At 35.6% G+C, this 21,757-nt stretch overlaps 1 protein-coding gene across 2 annotated transcripts in view; it reads left to right on the forward strand.

Annotated features, from left to right (window-relative positions):
- Window positions 1-21,757, forward strand: part of ARHGAP42 (Rho GTPase activating protein 42) — a 312,973-nt gene that overhangs the window by 209,432 nt on the left and 81,784 nt on the right. For both annotated transcript variants that reach the window (XM_027040080.2, XM_053203842.1), the window contains exons 5-6: window positions 4,402-4,503; window positions 20,416-20,526. In XM_027040080.2, coding sequence (XP_026895881.1) covers window positions 4,402-4,503; window positions 20,416-20,526 — 213 coding nt within the window. The remainder of the gene's footprint in view (window positions 1-4,401; window positions 4,504-20,415; window positions 20,527-21,757) is intronic.

Below are 21,757 nucleotides of genomic sequence, written 5' to 3' on the forward strand. Positions count from 1 at the left end.
GATGTGGTGAATTATAGTGGTAGAGCTACCCAAAAGAAGACCTTTCGGAGTGTCTATATCTCAGAAGATTGAGGAGGAGGGACTTGGTGGGTAGTGGTTGAGGAGCCTGGGAATGGTTGGGTGCAGTCATCACAGGAGGGACATTGCTGTGTAAGCTATACTGATATCCTCAACAATCTGAGTTTCTGGATACCAGGAATCTCTTGGGCCTTAGGAAACTCCTACGCAACATGTGGTTGGAATAGTTTAGCATCTGACACTTCTAGGACTTAAAGATGGTGATGTCACCCTGAGCTGCCATTCTAATCAGTGAGTAGATGCCATCATCAGAGGAAGAAGTCTAGCCAGGATTGGTAGTCAGGGCTATAACTTATCCTCTCAGTGCTTAGCACAGTACCAGTTTATAAGAATTCCACATACGTTTGAAATAGAAATTCAGCTATTGGTATTTATTATTCTTCATATTACTTTTTCTACTGCTATAGATTCACTTGAAGGATTTTTTTTCAAAATATGCACAAACTGCTCATTAGCTAATGGCTATACTAACATAATGACATAAATAGTTGCATGGAAAATTTCACAGTATCTCGGATGATAATTATAACATTGAAATTGTCTTAAAGTCTGATGTAGAAATCTTAAATATGCACTCCATTTTTATAAAAGATATATAGAAAATAAGTTTTCACTTTATTTTTAATAATTTATATTATGACAAATTAAAATAAAGGTTCATGACAATTGTCTAAACAAAACTCTACAGTGGTTTTCTATAGAAAAAAATACAGTTAGATAACATTTTGAGAATTTCTAGTTGTGATTTTCTAAATCACAAGTTGTAGAGTCTCTTCTTCATCTTTGGTACCCTCTTGTGGTCAGTGGAAGGGATTGGTTTGGACTTCTTTTAACAATTATGTATAGTTTCATGTTTTTTATCTGCATGATAGACCTATCATTTTTATGAATATTGACTTTTTTTTTGGCTATATACAAATTTGGAGTAAAATTGACAGTTGGAGTTTTCTTCCCATTCCTTACTTTGCTGTGTAAAGTGAAGGTGTGGCACAACCACACTTACTAATCTTAGAAGCTGAGATATAATATGATCACTGTGCTTAAAGTAAATGTGGTATCATCTGGAAAGCAGATTGATTGCAGACCCAGAACTTACCTTATACTTTTGTCAGCTAATATTGGGTTTGGGGACTAATTTGCCATTTTTGATGATCTATTTTAAATTTTATAATACATATACACACACACACATACAAACACATCACACATATATACATATATATGTGACTTAATTTTATTTTATTTAAAAATGTTATTATTTTGTTATTAGACTTCATTTTAAGTGATTACCTAGTTCAAATGCACTTAACTGTATTTACAGGAAATGTGACAGTATAATGTAGTCTCTTTTTTTCAAATCATGCTCTGACAATAAGAAGACAGGAATCCTGTGCAGAATTTAGTAAAGATTCATGGGTTATTTTTCCCTTCCCTCTGCAGCATTTGTTTCAGAGCAGATTCTTAGCCTGATATCCATAACATGTAACCAAAAGATAAGAGATAGCTGTGTGGTGTTAAGTTATTAAATCCAAATGAGACGTGGCTTATATGAGGAGTACATCATGGCTTTGGGGACAGATGTGAATTTCAAGGAGAAATGCTCTTTGTTTTCAAGAAAATGCTTCCCTACATTATAGTTGTCCTTCATGTGGCCTACTCAGTTCTTTAATTTTAGGCTAGATCTGAGTGTGTTTTTGTTGTACATCATTGGAACCTTTGAGTAGATCTGTTGCTGTCCTGGTGAAGTACTAGGATTTGAATAAGAGTCCAGAAAGTGCTCTGGGAATGAGTTTTATATTGCCAGGAATGCTGACATGTTGGCACTGAATTGTTTCCAAAAATGCCATCAAACACTGACTGAAAACAAAGATACTAGTGTTGTCACCACAGCTGTGTTCTCTTTGCCTTTACCCAGTTTCTTCTATGCACAGTAAGAAATTTTAAGTCCCCTAAAATGAAAGTGAGTCAGCATTGTGTAATGTGAAATGTGTAACTGTAATGTGACTGGTTGCCCCCCAGTGTTTGTGCACATTGGGATTGAGTTAAGCTGTTAAGCTATTTGTGTAGAATTGTCCCTGGTATTATGGATTTTGTTTTGTTTTGTTTTAAACAAATGGACTATCTGTGAGGGATTGTGGTGCCCAGTGTTATAAGAGGAAGAAGTTCCCTTGTTCATTAAATATTTATCGAGCACTTTCTCAAATATTCAGTTTTAAAAAGAGGATAGGGTACATACCTAAATTTCTCTCCTACAGTGTCAAACACAAAGACTGTAAGAAATTTATATGTAAAGCTCTGTGAGCCTTCAAAAGGGAGGGAGAGTTGATGGAAGGGACTTGTGAATGAGGCCTGTTTGAGTTGTGTGCTAAAGTGGATGTAACTTGAATATGTGGAAATTAGAAGAAATGAGCATTTGTCAGAGGAGAAATGACCTGCAGAGAAAAAAGATAAGGAGCTCAAAAGTGCTAGTGGGAGAGACTTTTCAAAACGTTGATTGGGAAGGTCAATTGTGACCATGAAATGCTAGATTAAAAAGTAAGCTCCATTGAGCAAAGGATGAAATATTCACCCAGGTGTCTTGTTGCAACAGTAGAGAGGACAAGCTTGTTCCATCCTGAGCCTTGGACTTCTCTGCTTCCTTCTGGGTCTGCTGCTCCACATTCTATAATAGGAGTTTCTCAGTAGACCTGCTTTTTTGGATGTGAATACCACTCTTTATTTTTTTATTGTGTTTCTCCAGCCACATTTTCTCCTTATGTAATAAAAATCCCTTGAAGATTTTTACTTTTCTCATTTATCAGTCTAATAGTTTAATTTACAAACATATTAGTACTTCTTAAATGGCCCAAAAGTGACTTGAACTTTTACAGTGCTCTTCCCATTCGGTGTAATTTTGTCCGTTAACTTTCTGAAGTTCCATATTTGGAACTAGATCATGGTGAGTTAAAAATGTCAGAGGTGGCAGTGAATCAAAAAAATTACTTGGATCTATCAGTCTGAATCTGACAACTTCAGATAATGGGACAGACAGACCAGAGACCTGCCTGTCTTTTCCCTTTCTTCTTTCCTCCCCTCCTCCTCCTGTCCATCCATACATCTATCCATGTATTAATTTTTTTTTCTATTGATGTATAGTTGGCACACAATGTTATATTGTTTTCAGGTGTGCAATACAGTGATTCTACAACTCTATACATTATGTTGTACACTTCTCTGTATTGTTCCAATTTTAGTATGTGTGCTACTGAAACAAGCATATACCCATCTATTATTATTTTTTATTAACCTCTTTGAAATACTTCAGCAAATAATGAAGGAAAACATTATGCATAATAATCAGAGAGCTTGTTAAAAAATAATAATTCCTGAATCTCTGGATGGGGATAATAGGAATCTGCATTTTGAATAGAAATACTTGACTCTCATTAAAGTGGTCCAGACATTGCATTTCCAGTAACACTGAAATAAAAGCAAAGAAGAGTACTTCTTTGGTGAATGAAATTTATGAGTATGATCACCTAGTATTTATTTCATAGGGACTCATAAATAGAAAAAAAGTTCCCTTGTGAATAACATATTTATAGTTGGAGAATATTATATGCCCAGGCATGTCTTTCTCCTTTAAGATTTTATTCCATTTGCATTTCTATAAGAATGCACCACCAGCTGAGAGGTATAGATTTCCCCTGCAGCTTCCCCTATAATACAATTTTAAGAATAAGCAAAGGTTAGCCATTAGTTATGTTGAGTGTATGATAAAGATGTTGTTAACCTTTTTGGTTTGATTTTGAACCATCTTACTTAATTATTTCATGCTACCAATTTTTAGAAGTTTGTTTCCCTCTGTTTCCCCTCATCAAGAATGGTTTGAAATATCAGGTATCTTTTTGAAGCTGGGAAATAATGATTCCTTGAAAGAGTCTATGTGAGCACTTCTCTAAACTGGTTATATGTTAACTCATTGAAATCACCAAAAAAACGAAATGAGACACTCTCTCTTGGTCATATCTCACACTTACTAGATCAGAATTTCCTGTTGAGAATCAATTATAAAGTTCTCAGAGGGATTCTACTCTAGCCAACCTGGCTCCCTTCATAGTACAGTTCCATGAACTTCTTTGAGAATTTTGATTACATATTTGAATACATAGTCAAATGACTTGTTTCACATCCTTCTTCCTACTCCATCAAGTTTTATACATATTTGGAGCTCACTAAATCTGTAGTAAATACTTGTATTGGACATTTGATGGTGATGGTAAAAAAAAAAATCAAAATTTTAGTCTCTAATTAGTATGTTTTGTTGTTATTGTTATCCCCTAGGATGGAAAGAAGAAGTTTGATAAGGAAAGTGAAAAGTACTATTCTATTCTTGAGAAACATTTAAATTTGTCTGCAAAGAAAAAGGAATCTCATTTGCAAGAGGTAAGTTTTTCCCATTGAAATGTGAAAAGGACATTAGCATTAAATCATGTGAAGTCCAAATTTCCAAAGGTGGTAGTATCTCAAAATATGCTACTCTTTTTAAAAAGTGTGTATTTATGTATTTTGAGAGAGAGAGAGAGGAAGCTCTGGTGCCCACACATGAGCAGGGAGAGGGGCAGAGAGAGAGAGTCTCAAGCAAGCTCCTTGCTGATAGTGCCCCCCCCCCCCCACACACACAACAAGGGACTTGATCTCAGAAATCATGAAGTCATGACCTAAGCCAAAACCAAGAGTGGGAAGCTCAACTGACTGAGCCACCAAGGCACTCCCCAAATCTGCTACTCTTTAATAATGATGAGAAGGAATAGAATAAGACTTTTTTTCTTTTCTTATTGGGCATTTTTTCAATGTCAGGACCTACCAAATTCATGGAATAGCTTTTTTTATATCTGTTTTTAAGGTGTTGCTTCTGCATTAAGGGGAAAACAGATCCACAATTACACATTATAAAATCTCTATTTTTTTATCAATTTTCTTAAAAAACAAGGCAACAGAAATATTTTACTAACATCTATGCATGGAAGCAGTCCGTATCTTCCCTTTTTTTCTGAAATATTTATCATTGGTAGTTTTTAAGTATAATTAATAAAATTGAGTAGTCCTTTTACTAAAGCGTAATATTGTTCCAGTTCCAGTGATCAGATACGTTTAAAAACAAAAACTGGGCCCTCTTGCCATTATCTAATATCTTAGCAACTATAAAATCTTGACACATGGCTGACACTGAACCATGGGAGTTGTTGAACTCATTCACCTGCAGTTCCTTACTGCCCTCCAGACCTTTGCAGGGAATCTTATACTGTGCTGAGTCTCCTCCAGTCTCCTCTTTCTCTTCTGTTTGTACTTCTAGATATCTCAGTCAAGAACCTTTTTCAAATACCTCCTCTTAATCTTCATAGCAAAGCCACCTACCTTCCTGAACTGCTTATCAAACCTGGATCTCCACTCTCTTTATTCCTTATTTGCCTTACCTCCACATTCACCCACAAGGCATACTTGTTAAGTTGGAGTATGGATGCAGTGGAGTCAAAAGGCATGCCTGGAGTCAAAAGGCATGAGAGGGTTATTTTTATTTCTTTTTGCTCTTTGCTATTCTCCTATGTTCTCATTTAGTGAACTGAATCTCTCATTCAAAAAGTGTTTTTTTAAAAAAAGTTTTAATATTGGTAATTTTTGTTATTTACACATGTATTCATTATAACTAATATATTGTTATTAACACCTGTTATTAAAGTAGGATATATTTATATACAATTATGTGTCTAGGGAAAGATTTTCTGACTAAATTGAAATGGAGAAAAATCTGTCATTAAGAAAAATCATATTTTTAGTTTTCATTGGCATGTCTAATCTTATGAAGTACTATGTTATAACTTAATATTATATTTACATGTTCCAAACTTCTTAAATGCTCACATACCTCTTTAATTATTACACTGCAAGAAACCTAGAAAAGAATGGAGTGTGTAAATGTAGTCATGTAAAGGAAGGCTCACCTTATTGTCACCAGTAAACCACTATCTGTCATGCCAAGGGCTTTGGCCAGGTGCCATTTTAAAAATATACCCCTTCTAAATCAAGGGTGCTTTTTAGAATCTTTAAAGGGTTATATGTTCTTAAGATATAGATTCAGACTCAGATATTGCCTAAACCATCAAGCAAGTACTAACTTTATCCAAATTCTAAAATCCTCTAGAGGGTATACTTCAGTTTTCCCTGACAACCTAACTCTGTATTTAATATTTGCCTGTTAGTGGCCTTCAATCCCTCAGGCTATGGTAGAAAAGAATATCTGTTCTGGTTCTGTATTTAGTTGGAGCCTAGGAAAACCTATAATATGATTAATAGCATTCTCTACTTGCCCCATTACACACACACACACACACACACACACACACACACTCTCACGTGCACACACACACACACGTGCATGCAGGCACATACTTCTTTTCCAGGAGCCATAACCTACAACAGAACACAGTGCACAAATTGTGCCAGAGCAGCTGCTCAGAGCACATAATAGGCAAGGGAAAATATGCATTGCTTTTTTTCCCTCTACTCTTCCAAGAATCAAACCTGTTGAAGGGAGAAGCTGCCATGCTTGCATTTAATTCTGTAACCTCTGTTCCTTTCCAGAGAAACTCTGGTACTTCTGTCAGTACCCAGTTTATTAAGTTGTTTTCAAAAACACCACTCTGTGACTTCTCACCTGCACACTTGACTTCTTGTTGATTTCTTAATGGAAAATAAGTGGTTGCCCATTTTTAGTACTGAATTAGGGGTCAGCTTGTGTTGATAAAACTACAAGGCTATCAATGAGATGGATCATTGGATTAAACAGAATTAGAAAGACTTGTTAAGATTATAGGCTTTATAGTAAATGAAAAGAAGTAATATTTGATATGTAACTGGATACTTTATTTCTATGTATAAGAGGAAGAGATCATAAAAGAAATGTGGAAAGACCAGAATGTGTAAAAATAATCTGTACTTCAAAATGTATTAAATCAAATGAAAAGTAAAAGTTTTAGGGAATTTGTACAACATATGACACAGGATTACCATCTCTTATGTATAAGTTGCATTTGCAAATCACTGTGAAAAAGTCTTCAATGGAAAAATATGAGGTAACCATTTGAAAGAGCACAGAATGGAGAAGAAGATGGTGGTGGAGTAGAAGGACCCTAGGCTTTCCTCATCCCATGAATATAATTAGATAACTATCAAATCATGCTAAATATCCCAGAAATTGACCTGAAGACTAGGAGAACAAACTTCACAACTAAACATAGAGAAGAAGCCACATCAAAGAAGGTAGGAAGTGCAGAGACACAGTTTGAGAGAGAAATGGATCATGGCCATTGTGATGGGGAGGGAGCCATAATTGTGGAGAAGGGCGAGAGACAGACTAACATGCTATGGAGGAGTGCACAGGAAAAACAAATCCCCTTGGCAATTGGCTTGGAAAGCAAGAGGGGCTGAATTTCATGAGTTCTGGCAACCAGTGGGACTTAAATCCTGGAGTTCTGTGGGAGGGAAGGCAGGACAAACAGGCTGTGGACGTACAGTGTGGAAATAGGAATCTGAAGAACACTTGGGGGGCACTCAGTGGTGTGGTGAGGTTACTTGGTTATCCCAGAGCATGTCCCAGAGAGGTAGCATTCATAGAGAGACCCTTCTAGGAACAAAGGAACCGGCAGGTGCTATTTCCCTTCCCTGCCCCTCAGCATAAGTACAAGGCCACCTGTGGGAACTACTGCAGCATAGGCACTTACTACTTACCTTGCTTAAACCAAGTCCTGCCCTCGCTCCCAACTCCATGCCCTTTCTAGTCGTGTTTACCTTAGTTCCACAATGGAAGGCCCATACCCCCAAAAGACCAGCCCAAACCCCTGCCAACACTGCATCTCCAGATGCAGGAGTTTTGTGTAGCCTAGGTTCCAGTGGCGGTGGCAATGTGTCTCATTTCACAAGAAGATCAGAGCACACCTAGTTAAAACATGCCACATTCAGGCCAGGGTCCAAACACTGCTCACAGCAGGCAAAGAGAGACTTTGTAGATGACTGGGATGAAGGGACACAAGAGCAGACCACATACAGCATACATTGGAGACACTCCTGGACAGGGGACACTACAGTGTAGGTCACTACAGGACCTCTTCTTCATAAGGCCATTACCCTCAAGCATAAGAGATGTACCTGGCTTTCCTAACATAGGCATGGAGACTTACACAAAATGAGAAGACAGAGGACTTTGTCCCAAATAGGACAAGGCGAAGGCCAGAGATCTAAATGAAACAGATCTAAGTAATCTGGCTGATAAAGAATTTAAAGTAATGATCATAAAGATACTCAGTAAATTTGAGAAAAGAGCGAAAGCCATCAGTGAGACCCTTAACAGAGATAAGGAACATAACAGGGATAAAGGGCTCAATAAACAAAATGAAAAACCCACTTGATGGAATGAACAGTAGGCTGGAAGAACCAGAGGAATGAATGAATAACCTAGAAGGCAGAGTAATGGAAAGTAATCAAGCTGAACAAAGAGAGAAAGAGGATTATGCAAAATGAGAATAGACTTAGGGAAATCAGTGACTCCATCAAATATAATAACATTCGTATTATAGAAGTCACAGAAGAAGAAGAAAGGAGAAAAGCAGGCAGATAATTTATTTGAAGAAATAATAGCTGAAAACTTCCCTAATCTGGGGAAGGAAGCAGATATCTAGATCCATGAGGCACAGAGAACCTTTAACAAAGTCAACAAAAACAAATCTATACCAAGGCACTCTATCTATCTATCTATCTATCTATCTATCTATCTATCTATCAGAGCATGCAAATATGCAGGAGCGTGTAGGGGAGGAGCAGAGGGACAGGGAGACAGAGAATCTTAAGCAGGCTCCATGCCCAGTGCGGAGTCTGATGTGGGACTTAATTTCATGATTCTAAGATCATGACCTGACCCAAAATCAAGAGTTGGACACTTAACTGACTAAGCCATGCCTCCCACACCAAGACATGGTATAACTAAAATGGCAAATATAGTGATAATTTTTTTAAGAAGCAAACAGAAAGACAATTACATGCAAAGGAAACCCCGTTAAGGTTACCATGGGATTTTTCAACAGAAATTTTCCAAGCCAGAAGGGAGTGGCATGATATACTCACCATGCTGAATGGGAAAAAAATGTGCAGCCAAGAATACTCTATCCAGTAATGCTATCATTCAGAATAAGAGATCTAAATTGTTTCTCAGACAAATAAAAACTAAAGGAGTTCATGACAAATAAACCAGCCCTGCAAGAAATATTGAAAGGGGCTCTTTGGGTGAGAGGAAAGACCACAAGTGGGAGCATGAAGTAAGGAAACAAAAAAGCAGTAAAAATGAGTATTTTTATAAAGTTTCAGTCAAGGACTGACAAAATTGAAGGTTGTAAAATATGACACCATATACCTAAAACATGGGGAGGGGAGGAGTAAACAGTGAGTTCAAACTTAAATGATCATCATCTTAATACAGGCTGCTATATGCAGAAAATGTTATATACAAGCCTAATGGTAACCACAAATCAAAACCACTAATAAATATGCAAGGAATAAAGAGAAAGAAATCCAAATATATCACTAAAGAAAACCAGCAAACCATGAAAGTGAGAAAGACAAAGGATCAGAGAAAATCTTCAGAAACCATAAAACAGGTAATAAAATAGCAATAAATACATATCTATAAATAATTAGTTTCAAGGTAAAATGGACTAAATGCTACAATCAGAAGACATAGTGCAACAGAATGGATAAAGTAGCAAGGCCCATCTATATGTTGCCTATAAGAGACTCATTTTAGATCTAAGGATACTTGCAATTGAAAGTGAGGGGTTGGAGAAACATTTATCCTGCAAATGGATGTCAAAAGAAAGCTGAAGTACCAATACTTACATTTTTTTATTTCCTTTTGGAGAGATAGAGACAGAGTATGAGTGGAGGAAGGGGCAGAGAGAGAGGGAGAATCTGAAGCAGGCTCCAGGTTCTGACCTGTCTACACAGAGCCCAATGTAGAGCTCGAACCCACAAACCATGAGATCATGACTTGAGCCAAAGTTGGACATTTAACCGACCTAGCCACCCAGGCGCCCCTGAAATACCAATACTTATATCAGACAAAGTAAACTTTAAAACAAAGACTAATAAGAGACAAAGAAAGATATTACATAATAATAAAGAGGACAGTCCAATAAGAAGATGATAGTTATGTGCCTAACATGGGAGCATCCAAATACATAAAGGAATTAATAACAAACACAAAGGAATTAATTGATGGTAACACAATAGTGGGGGATTTTAATACCCTACTTACATCAATGGTGATACGATCTAAACAGAAAATCAACGAGGAAAGAATGGCTTTGAATGACACACTGGACCAGATGGGTTTCTCAGATACATTCAGAACATTCCATCTTAAAACAGCAGAATACACATGCTATTCTTTTTTTTTTTTTTACTTCAAATTTTTATTTAATTCTAGTTAGTTAACATACAGTACAATATTGGTTTCAGGAGTAGAATTCAGTGATTCATCACTTAACATACAACACCCAGTGCTCATCATAACAAGTGCCCTCCTTAATACCCATCACCCATCTAGCCCATCTCCCACCCACCTCCCTCCATCAAACCTCAGTTTGTTCTCTATCTTTAATAGTGTCTTATGGTTTGTTCCCTTGTTCTCTTTTTGTTGCCCTCCATATGTTCATCTGTTTTCCTTCTTAAATTCCACATATGAGTGAAATCATATGGTATTTGTCTTTCTCTGACTTATTTCGTTTAGCGTAATACACTCTAGCTTCATCTACATTGTTGTAAATGGTGAGATTTCATTCTTTTTTGATGAAAGAATAATATTCCATATATATATACACACACACCACATCTCTTTTTCCATCCATCAGTCAATGGACATTTGTGCTTGCTCCATAGTTTGGCTATTGTTGATAATTCTGGTATAAACATCAGGGTACATGTACCCCTTCACATCAGCATTTTTGTATCCTTTGGGTAAATACCTAGTCGTGCAATTGCTGGATTATAGGATAGTTCTATTTTTAACTTTTTGGGGAACCTCCATACTGTTTTTCAGAGTGGCTGCACCAGTTTGCATTCCCACCAACAGTTTAAGAGGGTTCCCCTTTCTTTGTATTGTTGCCAACACCTGTTGTTTCTTGTGTTATTAATTTTAGCCATTCTGACAGGTATGAAGTGATAGCTCTTTGTGGTTTTGATTGGTATTTCCCTAATGATGAGTGAAGTTGAGCACCTTTTCATGTGTCTGTTAGCCAGCCATCTGGATGTCTTCTTTGGAAAAGTGTCTATTCATGTCTTCTGCCCATTTCTTAACTAGATTACTTATATTTTGGTTGTTGAGTTTGATAAATTCTTTATAGGTTTTAGATACTAATCCTTTATCTGATATGTCATTTGCAAATATCTTTTCCCATTTTCGTAGGCTGCCTTTTAGGTTTATTGATTGTTTCCTTTGCTGTGGTGAAGCTTTTTCTCTTGTTGAGGTCCCAATTGTTCATTTTTGCTTTTGTTTCCCTTCCCCCTGGCTATGTGTCTAGTTAGAAGTTGCTCCAGCTGAGGTCAAAGAGGTTGCTGCCTATGTTCTTCTCTACAAATATTTTTAAGTTTATTTATTTATTTTGAGAGACAGAGAAAGAGAAAGAGTGTGCATGAGTGGGGGGGTGCAGAGAGAGAGAGAGAGGGAGAGAGAGAGAGAATCCCAAGCAGACTCTGTTAGCAGAGGCTTGAACTCACAAACCACGAGAGCATGACTGGAGATGAAGTTGGACGCTTAACTGACTGAGCAACCCAGGCACCTCTCCTCTATGATTTTGATGGTTTTCTGCCTCACATTTAGGTCTTTCATCCATTTTGAATTTATTTTTGTGTATAGTGTAAGAAAGTGGTCCAGTTTCATTCTTCTGCATGTTGCTGTCTAGTTTTCCCAACACCATTTGTTGAAGAGACTTTTTTCCATTGGATATTTTTTCCTGCTTTGTCAAGGATGAGTTGACTGTATAGTTGTGGATCAATTTCTGGGTTTTTTACTCTGTTCCATTGATCTGTATGTCTGTTTTTGTGCCAGTACCCTACTGTCTTGATGACTGCAGCTTTGTAATATAGCTTAAAATACAGAATTGTGATGCCTCTTGTTTTGTTTTTCACTTTCAGAATTGCTTTGACTATATGAGGTCTTTTCTGGCTCCATACAAATTTTTGGATTGTTAGTTCTAGCTTTATGAAGAATGCTGGTGGTATTTTGATAGGGATTGCATTAAATGTGTAGATTGCTTTGCATAGTGTAGAACTTTAATAATGTTTTTTTCTTCCAATCCATGAGCATGGAATGCTTTTCCATTTCTTTGTGTCCCCTTCAATATCTTTCATAAGTCTTCTATAGTTTTCAGAGTACAGATCTTTTACCTCTTTAGTTAGGCTTATTCCTAGGTATATTATGGTTTTTGGTGCAATTGTAAAAGGGGGTTGATTCCTCACTTTCTTTTTCTGCTACTTCATTATCAGTGTATAAAAATGCAACAGATTTCTGCTCATTGATTTTATATCCTGCAACTTTTCTGAATTCATGTATTCTAACAATTTTTTGGTGGAGTATTTTGCAAATAGTAAAAGTTTGACTTCTTCCTTGCTGATTTGTATGTGATTTATTTCTTTTTGTTGTCTGATTGCTGAGGCTTAGACTTCCAGTACTATGTTAAATTGTAATGGTGAGAGTGGAGATCCTTCACTCATTCTTGACCGTGGTGGAAAGGCTTTCAGTTTTTCCCCGTTGAGGATGATATTAGCTGTGGGTCTTTTGTATATGGCCTTTATGATGTTGAGGTATGTCCCGTCTATCCTTATTTTGTTGAAGGTTTTTATCAAGAATGGAAGCTGTATTTTGTCACATGCTTTTTCTGTATCTTTTGAGTGGATCATATGGTTCTTTTCCTTTCTTTTATTAATGTGGTGTATCACATTGATTGATTTGTACCTATTGAACCAGCTCTGCAGCCCAGGAATAAATCCCACTGGTATGTACTGTTGGATTCGATTTGCTAGTCTCATGTTGATAATTTTTGCATCCATGTTTATTAAGCATACTGGCCTGTAATTCTCCTTTTTTAAAAAAAATGGAGTCTTTGTCTGGTTTTGGAATCAAGGTAATGCTGGCCTTGTAGAATGAGTTCAGAAGTTTTCCTTCCATTTCTATTTTTTTTTTTTTGGAACAGTTTGGGAAGAATAAGTATCAAGTCTTGTTTAAATGTCTGGTAGAATTCCCCTGGGAACCCATCTAGCCCTGGACTTTGGTTCATTGGGAGATTTTTGATAACCAATTCCGTTTCTTTGCTGGTTATGGATCTTTTCAAATTTTCTATTTCTTCCTGTTTCCGTTTTGGTAGTTTGTATGTTTCTAGAAATTTATTCTTTTCTTCCAGACTGCCCAGTTTGCTGACATATAATTTTTCATAGTATTCTCTTATAATTGTATTTTGGTGGTGTTGCTTGTGATCTCTCCCATTTCATTTGTGATTTTTTGGGATCCTTTCTGTTTTCTTTTTGATAAGTCTAGCTAGGAGTTTATCCATTTTATTAATTCTTTCAAAGAACTAGCTCTTAATTTTTTTATTTGTATATTGTTTTTATTTGTATATTGTTTTTTTATTTGTATATTTTTTATTTGTATATTGGTTTTTTTTGTACTTTTTTTATTTGTATATTGTTTATTTCTGCTCTAGTATTTATTATTTGCCATCTGCTGGCTTTAAGCCTTATTTGCTGTTCCTTTCCTAGCTCCTTTATGTGTAAGGTTAGGTTGTATATTTGAGACCTTTCTTGCTTCTTGAGGTAGGCCTGTATTACAATAAACTTCCCTTTTAGGACAGCCTTTGCTGCATCCCAAAGGTTTTGGACTGTTATGCTTTCATTTGTTATGCTTTCATATGCTTTTCATTTCATTTCATTTCCAAAATTACATGGAAACAAATGAAAATGAAAATATAACAGTTCACAACCTTTGGGATGCAGCAACAGTGGTTCTAAGAGGGAAGTTTATAGCAATACAGGCTGACCTCAAGAAGCAAGAAATATCTCAGATATACAAGCTAAAGGAGATAATAATACATTGCCTAACATTACAACTAAAGGAGCTAGTGATAGACAACAGACCAAACCCTGAACCACAACAAGAAAAGAAATAATAAAGACTAGTACGGAAGCAACTGATGTAGAAACTAGAATAACACTAGAACAGATCAATGAAACCAGGAGCTGGTTCTTTAAAATAAAATAAAATAAAAAAATAAAAATAAAATTGATAAGCCTCTAGCCAGACTTATCAAGAAAAAAAGAGAAAGTACTCAAAAGAATCACAAATGAGAGGGGGGAAATAACAACTGACCCCACAGAAGTACAAATAATAAGAGAATATTATGAAAAATTCTATGCCAACAAATTAGACAACCTGGAAGAAATGGATAAAGTCTTAGAACCATATAACCTACCAAAACTGATCCAGGAAGAAATAGAAAATTTGAACAGATTGATAATCAGCAAACAAATTGAATCAATAATCAAAAAATTCCCCAAACCAAAAGTCAGTACCAGATGGCTTCACAGGCACATTCTACCAATCATTTAATGAAATTAATACCTATTCTTCTCAAAGTATTCCAAAAAATAGAAGGTAAGGAAAACTTCCAAATTCATTGTAAGAGGCAAGCATTACCCTGATACCAAAACCAGAAAAAGACATCACACACAAAAAAGAGAACCATAGGCCAATATCTCTGATGAACATAGATGTAAAAATTCTCAAGAAAATACTAGCAAATAGCATTCAACAGTATATTAAAAAATCATTCACTACCACTATGTGACATTTATTCCTATGATGAAATGGTGGTTCAGTATTCACAAATCAATCAACATGATGCATCACATTGATAAGAGAGGGGATAAGAACCATATGATCATCAATGGACACAGAAGAAACATTTGACAAAGTACAATATCCATTCATGGAATAAACCCTCAACAAACTGAGTTTAGAAGGAACACACCTCAATATAATAAAGGCCATATATGAAAAACCCACAGTGAACATCATCCTTAATGGGGAAAAACTAAGTGCTTTTCCTCTAAGATCAGAAATGAGACAAGTATGCCTCACCAGTTTTATTCAATATAGTACTGGTAGTCCTAGCCACAGCAGTCAGACAACAAAAAGAAATAAAAAGCATCTAAATTGGTAAGGAAGAAGTAAAACTTTCATATTTACAGGTGACAGGATACTCTATATTGAAAACCCGGAAGACTCCCCAAACAACTGCTAGAACTGGTAAATGAACTGAGTCAAGTTTCAGGATACAAAATCAATGTATAGGAATCTGTTGCATTTCTACACAACAATAATGAAGAAGCAGAAAAAAGAATTAAGAAAACAGTCCCAATCACAATTGCATCAAAAATAATAAGATACCTAGGAATAAACCTAACCAAAGAGGTGAAAGACTATACTATATACTCTGAAAGACTATACTATATACTTTGAAAACTAAAAACACTAATGATAGGAATTTAAGATGATCAGAAAAAAATGTGAAGGCATTCCATGCTGATGGACTGGAAAACAATTATTAAAATGCCTATACTAGCCAAAGAAATCTACATATTCAGTGCAATCCCTATCAAAATGCCAACAACATTTTTTCACAGAACTAGAGCAAATAATCTGAAAGTTTGTATGGAACCACAAAAGATTCTGAGGAGCCAACATAAACTTGAAAAAGGAAACCAAAGCTTAGAAGCATCACAGTTACAATAATATCCTGCTGCATGTGACACTGAAACTTACAATTATTAACACATAATAAGTATTGTAAGTTTCAGTGTCACATGCAGCAGGATATTATTGTAACTTATGAGAAGATAATATACATAGTTAGTGAAGGTATGGGAAACTGAGTACACTTTTGCTTTTATGGTGGGAACATAAACTCATTCATTCAATCCTGAAGTAAATTTGGCAACTTATTTCAACAAAGTTTAAATGTGCAGGATAATTGAAATCATTTATATTGGCCGGAATTTACTTAAGAGGAATTACCAGACATGAGCAAAAAAAAAAACAAATTGTATAAATATATTTATGCAAGAGTTATTCACAATGCAAAAGTTTAGAAACATGTGAAAATGGCACAAATGAGTGATTGGAGTAAATATACCAATATAGCTTGGCCAAAATGGAATGTAATATGCCTGTAAAAAGTTTTATTTGCAAATTATTTAAATACATTGAGAAATACTCATTGGAATGTACAGTATTATCCAGTTTGTTTAAGTTGGTGTGTGTTCCATATAAAAATATTAACAGTAGGATTATAATTCTTATTTTTATATTTATAATAATGAATAATGAGTAAGCTTCAAATAATGAATATATATTACTTTCATAATTAGGAAAAAATATAGGAGAAAAAGTTTCTCATAGAAAAACTTTTGGTTTTCCATGTATCACTAAATAGTCTTTCAACAGGTTCCTCTTATCTCCACCTCCTAAATGAAAGGACTTCCTTAGATCTACCATTATGCCTCTATTGTTATAGAGTGTGTGTCCCTGAAATCTCTTCTTCCATACTCTCTGTAACATCTTAATGAATGTCTCATGGGTCATGATTTCATCATATCTCTCCACCTGCATTGCCTGGTGGTTCCTGGTTCAGACTATCATTTAGTGAATGTGTGAAATTTCACCTCACGGTTTTCTCAGATTTCCTCCTACTTTTCATTTCTTTAATTCTATTAGTGCTGGTATTATCTCTTATCAAAATTATCTTTGGCTTTTTCTCCTCCTTGCTTCTCACACCCACATCTTTCAACTTCTTTTTTTCTTACTGGGATATATAAACACCTTTACCCCTAGAAGTCTTTTATTATCACATATACCCAGCTTTGCCATTCAATCAATATATTCTACTGTCCCCACTTTAATCTTCTTGAAATGCTACTTTGACAAATCAACATCTTCCTCAAGCTTTTACCCTGTGTATATGATGAAGTTGTCACTCATGCTATCTTACTCCTTAACTCTCATATTTGATTATTCTAAACCTTGCAGTCTACTGAAACATAACTTTTCTTGACTATATTTCCTGTCTTAAACTGTTCTCCTTTTATCTCTGCCTACTGTAAACCCCTCCATTCTTCAGAGTCCAGCTTAAATTCTTTCTTCTTTGTGGGTGATTTGACAAATGTCATATCAAGTTTTTTCTTGCCTTAAGTTAACATAAGTAGCTTATTGTATCTGGGGAAGAATTTAAGTATCTGCAAAACTCTATGGTTTTCTTAAGAAATTAACTTTTTTTTTTAACAGAATGACTTTACTGTCCCCTTTGTCTAGTAAACAATAGTTTATACATATTGTTCTGGCATGAATATTACTAATGCTCCCTATTAGTTTTAAAAGTTGGGACAAGGGGCACCTAGGTGGCTCAGTCGGTTGGGCATCTGACTTCAGCTCAGGTCATGATCTCACAGCTTGTGAGTTCAAGCCCCGCATCAGGCTCTGTGCTGACAGCTCAGAGCCTGGAGCCTGCTTCGGATTCTGTGTCTCCTTCTCTCTATATCCCTCCCTACTTTCTCTCTCTCTCTCTGTCTCTCTCAAAAAAAATAAAGATTAAAAAAAATAAAAATAAATAAGTAAATAAAATAAAAGTTGGGACAATAAAGTGTATGGTTATCCTTCTTATCCAGTACAAAATATCAAGCAAAAGTTGCTGGTGGATATATGAGCAAAAGTGCCTTCTACTGAACCACACACTATTAGCATAAGTACAAAAAGGAGTCACCTTAAGTAAAAGAATGCCTTTCTAAATCTTGTACTGGAAAGGTAATAAAGTACAGTATTCCTTTAGCTCTGTACCATCTGGATGACCTTTCAAAGCAGGTTTTGTATATTGAATATAGTTGTCTAGATTGGAGATGATGGAAAACATCTATTACCGGCAAATGGTAAGAGCCATTATTCTCTTTTATCCTTCCTTGCACCCCCATCCCCCATCTTTTCATGACATGGGATTGTGTATGGCAAATAAGTTTCTGAGTAAATGACAATTCTCTTAGGTCAGGGGTCCCCAAGACCACCCCTAGGTTTGGTGATTTGCTAAGATGATATAATGAAAAATCAGCAGAAGATGCATAGAATGAAGTCTGGGGGAAAGCAGGCACAAACTTACAAGAGTCCTCTTTCAGTGGAGACAGAGCATGTTTAATTCCCCCAGCCATAAGTTGTGACAACACGTGTAAAATGTTGTCTGTTGGAAAGAAACTCATAGACTGAGTGTCCATGGTTTTAATTGGGGGCTTCTCACATAGGTACTCTCTGTGTGTCATATCCTTAAATTCCAGACTCCCAGAAGGAAAGCAGGTGTTCAAAATAAATCATATTGTTGGCACAATTTAGGAACAGTGAGCTACTCTTACCATTTAGGGTGGTAGGTACCCTCCTGAAATCCATTTTCCCAGATACCAGCAAGGACTAGCCTTGTAAACAGGCCTTTCAGTGGAGAACATTCAGGAGTACTGTGCCATCTTCACAGCTTTGTTGACCACAAATAGCCATCTTAAGCTCTAGAGGTGTTTCGTAGTCTCTATAGTTTGTTCTTATGTGCTAGCCAATATAAGCAATGTCATTATTTTTTAAAGTAAATGAAAGCTTCAGAGGTAACTTGTGGAATGGAATGTTATCTCTGAGACTGAAATTATTCTCACATCCTTTACATCCAGTGCTGTACTGGAGCGTTCCTTTGGAGAGCTGATTTTCCCATCTCTCTCCAACTTTCACATTCAGTGATGCTGGGTTTGTGGTTTGGAATTGGCTATTTGGGGAATATTTACACCATTGAAACCAGCAAATACTACATATCAGGTATGCCCACCAGAGAGCCAGTTGTTAAACATTGATTAGCATACCACCACTTATATACCTCCTTACCATTGAGTCTGTAAATACCATGTTGCTTGAAACAGTCATAAGAAAATATAATGATTTGTATGAAATGCTGATACCTAAACAGTCTTCTGGGAGCTGAGAAGTTTCTGGTCCAAATTTCCTACCTGATTTATATGTTCTTTTTATATATTAGTTCGGGAACTTGGAATTCTCAACTTTAAAAATACCTAAAATGAGTTGCTAATAATATCGGGCTATTTTTTATTTATATAAATAGATTTATAGCAAATAAATATAATTATTATTAAAAGTGTTTCAAATGAAATTTTAAGATGCTATGATGCCCAAGCCAGCAAACCTGATTTTCTCTCTTTTAAAGCTTCCTTATGTGAAATTAGCATCGTTAAATGAATCCAAAAAGTAATTTTCTGCTCCCAAATTATTGTTGGTGGATACTTAGTACTCCAGAGAGCCCATTCTTTTCATCTGCTTTTAGTAATCTCAGCTGGCAGGTAGGAGTGCAAAACTGGAAAAGTAAAATCATGCTTATACTAGTAAACCAACGTCAGTTTTAAAGAGGACATCAGAAGATGATAGTGGGCATAGAGGAGGGCAACATCAAAAAAAATGATCTCAACAACACTTTCTCACGCTTTATCAGTAGAACCTTATTGCAGTTATAAATAATAAATGTGCATATTATTGATGGAGCATCGTTCACTATTTTAGAACCATTGAATTTTTTTTTTGCCTCTGCTACGTGTATTCCCTTTCTAAGAGTTTACCTAATGATATGACTCTGCTGAATATTCTCAAATGATTCTCCCTCAGTTAAAATCCAAAATTTGTTACACAGCATCCAAGATTTTTTAAAGTATGATGCCAACCTTACTTAACTAACCGTCCTGTCCTCCACTTTTTACTCTGCAGCCAAACTCTGTCAGTCTCTTTCATGCCTCTTTACTTTTTCATCTTTGACTGCCAGTTGTTCATCTTAAGATCCAACTCATACCACCATTTTCTTCCTGAGTCTAGTTTCTTTTCCTATGATCCCATAGATTTTCATATACATTTAGATGCCTTTTTCATATTTTTTGTACTGAATGTGGTACACTTACTCCCTGCTGCCCCTTCATACTCCATGTCCTGTAAACTTGGTGGGCAAGGACTATGTTTTCCTAGTTCCTGTATGCCCAAAACATAATAATAGAATTGCTATATTAAAACTTTTTGTAGCACTTTTAATAGAGATATTGGAGTAGAATAGGATTTGAGGCTTTTTCTACATAGAGCCATCAATAATTACTTTGTGTCATGACTTGCCTTTTTTTACTCCTTAGGCAGATACACTGATTGACCGAGAGCATCAAAATTTTTATGAAGCATCACTAGAATATGTCTTTAAAATTCAAGAGGTTCAAGAAAAAAAGAAGTTTGAATTTGTTGAACCGGTAAGTTTCAGTTTCCCTACAAAACAGTAGTTCTAACATACCATATGAAAAGAAATGGCAATGTTTTTCTGTTGAAAATTGTGATTTTTTTTTTAAAAAGAACAAAAGGGAAGGGAGGAATAGAGGAGGGAAAATAGGTGGAGTTCAGGGCACTATTAGGGCAATGGAACTATTCTATATGATACTGTAATAGTGGATACATGTCATTATACATTTGTCGAAACCTACAGAATATACAATGAACAAGGTAAACCCTAATGTAAAATATGGATGTTAGTAATAACGTATCAATATTTGGTTATCATTGTAACAAAAGTAGCATACTAATATAAGATGATAATAATTAGGGTGTGTGGGTGGAGGTTGAAGGAATATATGAGATCTCTTTATTTTCTCTACTCAATTTTTAAATAAACCTAAGACTACTCTTAAAATATTTTATTAATAGAAAAATTAAAAGATTAAAAGGACTTATATTATATATACCTAAGTAAATATAGCTCACCACTAAAGCGACCCATTTACTAAACCTTTAGGTGAAAGGAAAAAACATAAGGTTATATTTCACCTTTGTTTCATTCCACTTCCTTGAAAGTCTGGGATCTGCCTGACTTTCCTATGAGGTAATGTAAAAAGTAATGGATTCCTTAATATAAATTGCATTACAGGAAAAAATAGGTAGCTGGTCTTTATAAGTTTACTTCATTTTCTTAGCATTTTTCCCCCAAGTTGTACCATAATATGTTATAATATTGCCTGAGTAGGTGTCTTCATAAAGCATCATATGTGGTAAGTAAAGGTAAGTTCTAGAAGTCAAGATGATCTTCAGTTAATATATAATGTCAATTCCCTTGAGAGGAGCAATAGTTAAATACATAGGTAATCTAAATGATTATTTAATCCATATTTTTCTTCCTATGTCAGTTTTTTAAAAATGTGTTTATAGTTAAGTAATAAAATACCTGTTCCTGTTTAAGGGGAGATAGTGAGGAAAAGGAAAAATAATACACATTTTAAAATATATTTGATGAAATTCATTTCTTGTGGGGAAACCATTAATGATTCCCTAAGGATGATGGGAAACAGAGGCAGAGCAGAGCCTGGGAAAAGTTCTTAGACCCTGCCTGGCTCCCAGCCACTTGTGTTTCATTTTTCTCTCTTCAGCTGAAACTACCTCACTCTTTCCTATAAACTGGGCACTTGGCAAGCTTGTAAGACTAAACCTTCAGCC

Source organism: Acinonyx jubatus, chromosome D1 (genome assembly GCF_027475565.1).
Source record: "Acinonyx jubatus isolate Ajub_Pintada_27869175 chromosome D1, VMU_Ajub_asm_v1.0, whole genome shotgun sequence".
NCBI lineage: Eukaryota > Metazoa > Chordata > Mammalia > Carnivora > Felidae > Acinonyx > Acinonyx jubatus.